Consider the following 7,575-nt stretch of genomic DNA (forward strand, 5'->3'; position numbering starts at 1 on the left):
CCTTTTAAGATATTTATTTTGACATGAAGGGGGTTCAGGAACCTTTGTGCCAAATAGAAATGTGTTCGGCTGCAACCGCACTGCAGAAATAAATCCAGTTTGACACCCTTTTAATTGCCATGGCTCAGTGCTAGGGAACCCTGGGAATTCTAGTTTTCGGAGACATTTAACCTTCTCTCTCAGCAAACTCTGGTGTGACAACAAACTACAATTCCCAGGATTTCATAGCATGGCAGTAAAAACGGTATGAAACTGGGTTGTCTCTGGAGTGAAGATGCAGCCTGAGTTAGGTCCAAGACACACTGCAGAAATAAACCAGTTCAAGACCACTTTAGGTGCCCTGGCTCAGTGCTATGGAATCCTGGGAATTGTCTCTGGAGTCTGGAGTGAAAATGCAGCCTGAGTTGGGTCCAAGACACACTGCAGAAGTAGTCCAGTTTGAGACTGCTTTAACTGCCCCTGGCTCAGTGCTAGGGAACCCTGGGAATTGTAGTTTTGTAAGAAAGAGCTCTGGTGCCACAATGAACTACAATTCCCATGCATCTGAGGAAATACGCTTAAGTCTAGGAAAGCTCATGCTGCCAACTTTTCTTTCAGTGAGACTCAAAGGTGCTACAAGATCTCTCTCTCTCTCATCATCACCATCATTATCATCATTATTAAATCCAAATGCAGCTGAAGAAGTGGACTTAAATTGGCAACACTGATATCCTATAGACTCATTCTCTTGGGCTGTGATCTGGAAGCGTGGAGGCAATTCCCTTGTCAAACCAGGGAATCCTGGGAATTGTAGTTTGTTGTGACATGTTGAGACTCTGCTTTTACCGGCAGCCAGGGCTCCATGCATGAAATTCTGGGCTTGGTGGTTTGTTGTGCCCAGAATCCCATCATCGCAGGGAGCCTTGCAGTTAGAAGCAGTGCCAAACTGGATTATTTCTGCAGTATGGATGGCAATGGAAAAGGGAACGAAAAGAGAGCCGCAAAACAAAATTCTGGGAAGACAGGGCAGGGATGCCAACTTAGCAGGTGCTCTGCCCATGCTCAGAGGCATATTTAATCACTAACACACACACACACACTCAGGGACATCACATTCACATGATCACACAGCAGCCACTTTGCTTTCCCCTGAAGCCTGAATGCCTGAGGGGGAGGCAATCACTGTCCTCTCTCTGATTGGCTGAAAACTGTTAGTGTGATTCCTCCAAACGGTTGGTTGGTTGGTTTGCTCTTGCTCCGTCCTCGCTCTCTCAGAGGGAGTCATTGAGAGAGAGAGAGAGAGAGTTTTTTCTCCAGCCCTCTCTCTGATTGGCTGAAAACTGTTACACTCCAGCAGTCTGGAGCTGAAAGGGCCAAAGTCACGGAAAAGGCACTGAATTAGAGCCAGGCGCGAAAATCACACGAAAAGCTCTGAAAAGTCCCCGTTTTCGCGTGAAAGTCGCGAAATTGGCAACACTAAGCGCCGCTTCCTCCTGATTGGTCCGCTGCGGGGAGGGAGGCGGGGCAGGATGCAAGTGACAGAGGCTCAGCAGCGAATCTGACGCCAAAGAGGATATGAAAGGAGGAAGTGGGGGCGCTGTAGCCGCTCTAGCTCTGCCTCTGTGGTCTTCCGTTTCCGGTCTGGGGCGGAAGTGGCTCGCTATTCCTTCTGGGAGGGCTGCTTGTCGCCAGCGGCAATGGCGGACGAGAAAGAGGCGTCCTCCTCGCCCAAGTCCGCCGCCCCTGGGCAGCTTCGGCGGAAGCGAAAGCAGCAACAGCGCCGCCGTCGCCCATTCCCGCGGAGGGAGGAGGGGGCAGCGGAGGGAGGAGGAGAAGGAGAGAGGCGATGGCTTCTTCCTCCTCCGCCTCCTCCTCCACCTCCTCCTCCGCCTTTCCCTCCGCCGGAGTGGGAGGGAGGAGAAGGACCCTGGGCGGCCCCTGAGAGAGGAGGAGGCAAGGGGAGAGGGCGCCCCGGGAAAAGAAGCCGAGGAGGGCCCAGTGGGCGGGGCGGCAGGGGAGGGAGGCCCTGGAGGGGAAGGAGAGGGGGGCCCTGGGGACCCCCCGGGATGGACGAAGGGCCCCCAGCGGAGTGGGAGGGCAGAGGAGGGCCCTGGGGCCCCCCTGATGGAGAGGGCAGAGGGCCTTGGGGCCCCGGGGAGCGGCCCTGGGACGAAAGGCACGACATGGGTCCGCCACCGTGGGCGCCCCCTGAAATGGATGAGAGAGAACAGCCCTGGGGCCCTCCTGAAATGGATGGTGGGCCCCCACCAGGGAGGGCAAGAGGAGGACGGCCTTGGGCTCCCTCAGAGGAAGAGCAGCCCTGGGGGGGGGCTGAAATGGATGAGAGGCCCCCGCCCCCCAAGAGGGAAGGGAGAGGAAGAGGAGGGCGCTGGGCCCCTCCCGAAAGGGGGAGCAGGGAGAGGTCTTGGCCCCCCCCAGAGAGAGAGAGCAGGGGCCGCTCCAGGGAACCCCCCGAAAGGAACGGCCGAGGGCCCCCCGAGAGGGAAGGCAGGGAACCCTCCAGGGGCTCTCCCAGGAGAGGCATCAGCCCCGCCAGGGAAGTGTGGGCTCCCCCCCAAGAAGGGCTGTGGGGGGGACCGGACCCTGAGATGCACCGGAACAGCCTTCCGAGCAGCTTGGGATGGGAGCCCCACAGAGAAGCCCCGAGAAGCAGGTGGGGCAGCCCCAGGGAAGAGGCCAGGCAGGGGCTGCCTGCTAGGGAGAGCCGAGCACCCCTGAGGGGACTGGGACCAGCCAAGTCTTGGAGAGGCCGGTCAGAGAGCCCTGCTGAGGAGAGGGAAAGGAGCCACCCCCCAGAGAAGCTGAGGAGGATTCTGTTGGGTGGCCCAGAAGGAAGGGAAGGAGAGCAAGTGCCTCCCGGCAGGAGCCAAAGGGGCCAGGACAGCCTAGAATGGCTCAGGAGGCAGCAGGATCCCAACAGGGCCTGGAGGGAAGGCTCCGGGGAGCACAGCTACCCTTCTAGGTATCAGCCCCAGCTGGAGGCCATAGGGATTGGGGGCCAATGGAGTGGCCCTGAGGCAATGGAAGGAGAGCTCCCTGGCCCCTCCAGAGAAGAATGGGACTGGGACAGGCCAAGGTGGCAGACTGCAGAGGAAAGGGACCAGTACAGCCCAAAGTGGGAAGAAGGGCGGGAACGTTTCAGGGGTCAAAGTCCATTGGAGCAGAGGGGAAGGGGGCACCTGAGCCAGTATGATGGGGAGAGTGCCACAGAGTCACCACACAGGCAGTGGCATCCTGAAGGTCATCTGGCAAGTTTTCAAGGAGGATGGGGTCCCAGAGGAGGCAGGGTTGATAAAGAGATTGAGCAGGATTGGAAGAAAGAGGAGGGCCATGGTGGGGGTGAAGGAGACCTCAATGCAAACACCTTTACTGCTGGCCCTCCTCCTGTCCCCAAAGAGTGGACACCGTGTGAGCAGGTGCAAAGTTTCTGGGAGCGATGTAGAACTGTCTTGAAGAAAAAACCCCGGAGGTATATGCTCTCCACCTGCCCCCGACCCACCCTGCCTGACAGGTCCAACGAGACACCTGAGCTGAACAGCTCTGTCTCAGCCATGCTGAAGCCCCAGCAGCAGAAGGAGATTGCATGCGCAACCCGCTCTCTGCACTCCCTCCAAGATGAAGTGCTGGACATGTTGGGGCCAGCCATGACAGTCTACGAAATGGCAGAGGAGGCGCTGGCGAAGGGCGAGGCGGTGGATCCCATGGAGCTCCGAGAGTGGGCCCGTTGCCTGGTCCGCTTTATCGGCAGCATCAACGAGAATCTCACCTTGCAGCGCCGTGTTGTAGTCCTTGGTGCCATCCACCCACGGCTCAAGTGTGTGACGACCAAAATGACCAGCCAGAGCACAGGCGGTCTGCTCTTTGCAGAAGACAAAGTGAAGCTCCTGAAGGAGATCATCAAGAGATTCCCACAACTGGCACAGAACCCCCAGGCCCCCAGAAGGGCCCACCCTTTTCTCAGGCCTCCGTACAGTAGGCGAAGAGCCCCTGTGAGGTCTGCTCCCCGCCACTCACACAGTGCTGAGAAGCCTTACAGGCAAAGCCCAGGTAAGGCCACACCTCGTGCCAGAGGTTTGCTCCCTGAAGGGCTTGGGATATATTGGGCACCCTGAGCCAGCTTCTGCTCACAGGAACACCTGCTTTCAAAATGCCTTTTAAAGGAAACCAGAAAAGCTCTGCCAAGATTTTCCAGGGGAAATCCTGATCTTGAGAGCAGTCAGCAAACCTGTCTCTTTGCTGCTTTCCATAAGCAGTCATGCAGGCATGAGCACTGGAAGCTGTTTTAACTTTGCAGTTAACTGCCTTGAGTCCCTATATTGGGAGAAAGGTGGGAACAGAAGAGCGGCCAAGCTGCATGGAAACAGCTGAAGAGTTTCATGTAGTCTTGCCTCTGTGGAAAGTGCAAAGGGCCTCAAGGGGTCTGAGGTGCTGATGAGTCTCTAGACCTCTAGCTGGCATTAAGCTGACTCCCTGTAAACTCTCCCTTCCCCTTCCACACCTTTTGCAGACCATAGCTTCTGTGCTAAATCTTCTGCAGCTAACTCAGCCAGCAGAATTAACACAGGTTTTGGTGGCCAGCCACTCTCCTTTTGGAAGGGGAGGAACAACTACTCGGCATCAGCCAGCCATGCTTTCCCCAGAGCCTTGGGGACATGGCTCTCAATTACTCCTGTCAGTTTCAGCAAATGGAAACAATGCAGGAATGGTGTCTGAATGATGGACGAAAGAAAGAGAGAGAGAGAGAGAGGCCCTTATGCCAGCCAAATCAGGGCATGGGATGGAGCCACATATGCTCTTGTCTCTGTTGGCTAAGCACAGAAGGAAGAGAGCCGCCTTCTTGTTCCAGTGGCCACTTAGATCTGGGCTGGAGCTTGCATGTAGTCCCAAGGCTGCTTTTGAGGCCTCACAATAACCAAGGCTATACACACTATCAAAATGGACTTCCATTTCCCACCCACCCACCCCCACATTTTCTGGCAGACTTTTCAGCCCCTGCATCCACCAAAAATGGCAACACCGACTTTAATGGAGATAGATCTGGTGGAGGGACTGAAAATTAAGATGCAGAAACAGGCTCTGCCATGGGGAGAGGGGGATCTGAGAAAGCAGATTCTAGCCTCTCATTAATCATTGCTATTGTGTGAGGAAGATACCTAATAGAGGTATGATGTCCTGCCCATAGCTCAGCACTGGTGTTGGTGGCAGTGCTTTGGCTAGAGGCAGCCCCGGCTCATTTTTTTTAAAGGGTCAGCTGTCCTAGAGGCAGTCCTGTGCTGAGCAGTCAAACCAACATTGTTACTTCATTCATTAATGGTCTTTTACATTTTTGTGACCCTGGCCAAAGACAATTGTGCTCAGTGCAGGTAATGAACATCAGTAAAACAAAGGAGAGAAAGTCCTCTCCCAGGTGCCAGTCAAGCCAGCCTCCATGGGTCAAGGTCTTCCCAAGAGGGCTTCTCCTGAAAATCTTAACATCTGGACCAGCTCTTAAAGAGCTGGCAAGTTCTTTAGAGAGCCAGGCCTTGAGCCACTGAGGACTTTAAAGACAGTGCTGCTCAAAGTGGTGGTCTCTGGACTAGTCCTAGTCCTTGAACTGTTGGCTGCTGGTTCCTGGAGAGTCTCCAAGAAAGTACAAAAAAGATGTAACGACCAGGCAGAAATATGGTGCCAGTCCCTGGCACATTGTGTGTGTTGTTGGCGGGGGGGGGGGGGGGGGACACTACCAATCCCACACATCAAATAAATTATTAAGCAGTGTTTTAAAAGTTCAAAGCCAATGCTTTGAAAGGGTGGTAGTTACCAAAGAGGGGTCCTCACTACCCTCACCTGCATTTGTACCTTTGGAGGGACTTGGGCAAGTTAATCAGGCTCCCAAACACAAAAGGGGGATATGCTCTAATCAGAAATTTGCTGGACTCGAGTTTGAGCTGGTGTTTGGGAGAGCATTAGGCCAAGAAAGTCCCTTGTCCAGGTTCTGCTCCAGACAGTGGTGGAGAAGGGTTTTGAGTGGGGGTGACACAGTCGAGGGAAGAGTCTGCCTCTTTTGGGTTTCTCCCAGGCACTGTCTGACAGCAGACCTTCCCTCCATCCGCCACCTACTTTCTTCCCACTCAGAATTCCAACCTGCTTATTTTGCAGCTGACCAGCATGAGGAGGAACACCACTGAAGAGCGGTCAGAGGCAGGATCCCGGCAGAGCTGTGCCCAGGACCCCAGGAGGCACTTGCTGGGCTCTTTCCTGGCACCCCAGCAGCTGCCTCTACTGGGTCCTTGCCAGATGCCAGAAAAGCACCCACACATCCCACCCTTCCCTCCTGGAGGTAAAAGGACCCACCGCACACTAAGAATGCCTGGCCAGACTCCACTTCTTGCATTCTGGATGGAACTGGACATCGTGGGCCGGTATCAAGGTTGTGTGACTCTGTGGTCAAGCCTTGATCCAGCAAGCTTTGAGCCAGAGCCCTCTGCCTGTACCCCAGAAACCTCCTGCTTAGGAGGAAGGGTTGATCTCATCACAGGAGGAGTTTGGTCTTACCACCACCCCCCTCCATGGCTACACAAGGCATCTCCATTTAGAAAGGTTGCAGTGGAGAAGCAGTATCCATACAAAAGCCGCCATGTGGAGAACTTGAAGCCCTTCTATTGGCGAAAGGGCCACACTTCCTGGAATAAAACTGGTCCTCTTTTTCTATCGGGTGCTCTTCACATATCCCACAGTTTCTCTTCTCAGCTTCCAGGAGACAATCCAGAAAAGATGCCCTGGGTTGAAGCAAAGCAGCAACTAAGCCCGAAATCTTGTTATGGATCTTGTTATCCCTTTTGTCTTTTCTCTCCTCTCCCTTCCCCTGATTCAACCCCCAGTGGCAGAAAGAGACCTCCAGGGGAGTCTGTAATGGGCCCCATTAGCTCTCTGGGCAGTGGGAACAGCCTTCCTCCTCTCCCCTGTAGCCATGGGGCTCTGGAGAGGAGCAGAGTAGTTTTTACTTCATGTTGACCAGTTCAAGTTCAGTTCCTGAAAAATGTTTGGTGGCTCAGAGCAAGATTTCCAGAAGGGGATCACAACATTGTCAGAGATGAAGCCACCTTCTCCATCCCCATCCTCTTGCCTTCTCCTGAGCCGTTGTTAAATATCTGCTTTAAATAAATATTGACTTGTTTTGAAAGCTCTCTTTCTGTGTGTTAATGCTGCCTATCAGTGCTCTTTGTATTGCAGCCCCTGAAGTTGGCTTGTTTCTCTTTTCACACACAGTGCGAGAGAAAATGGGGAGCAGAAGAGGAACCCAGCATGATAAAAAGGGGGGGAAATCTACAGCAACAAGTCAATGCAACAAGGAATGTGTTGAGTCTGTTTCTACATGTCTGTGAGGCATTTCAGTGTCAATGCAAGCCCAAAGGTGAAACGGCATTTGTCTGTTCCACTGTTCCATCTTCTAATTAGAAGCAGCCATTCCGTTAGGTAATTTGCCGTTTTCTCACAGAATGGCACTCCAAAGTTTGCAATCCGTTCAAATAATATACTGTTTCTAGTAAATTTACTATTTCCAGAAGTTGCCTTGGGTCCCATTCTGAGAGAAAG

The 7,575-nt window shown here is 53.8% G+C and overlaps 1 protein-coding gene across 1 annotated transcript; it reads left to right on the forward strand.

Moving 5' to 3' along the window:
• The first annotated feature begins 1,607 nt into the window (after positions 1–1,607).
• Positions 1,608–7,162, forward strand: LOC149284572 (uncharacterized). Its single transcript, XM_089496524.1, has 2 exons — positions 1,608–4,047; positions 6,139–7,162. The coding sequence occupies exons 1-2, from the start codon at positions 1,677–1,679 to the stop codon at positions 6,165–6,167; spliced, it is 2,400 nt and encodes a 799-aa protein (XP_089352650.1). The 5' UTR covers positions 1,608–1,676; the 3' UTR covers positions 6,168–7,162.
• Positions 7,163–7,575: the final 413 nt, after the last annotated feature.

The sequence above is a fragment of the Sceloporus occidentalis genome, unplaced genomic scaffold, assembly GCF_023333645.1.
Source record: "Sceloporus occidentalis isolate IW3139 unplaced genomic scaffold, rSceOcc1.0.p SCAF_91, whole genome shotgun sequence".
NCBI lineage: Eukaryota > Metazoa > Chordata > Lepidosauria > Squamata > Phrynosomatidae > Sceloporus > Sceloporus occidentalis.

What these genes read in the sequence shown, in the direction of transcription:
- LOC149284572 (XM_089496524.1), top strand. Translation starts at nt 1,677, where the DNA reads ATGGCGGACGAGAAAGAGGCGTCCTCCTCGCCCAAGTCCGCCGCCCCT. An exon ending in GCCTTACAGGCAAAGCCCAG is followed by an intron (nt 4,048 to 6,138) that starts GTAAGGCCACAC and finishes CTTATTTTGCAG; the next exon opens with CTGACCAGCATGAGGAGGAA.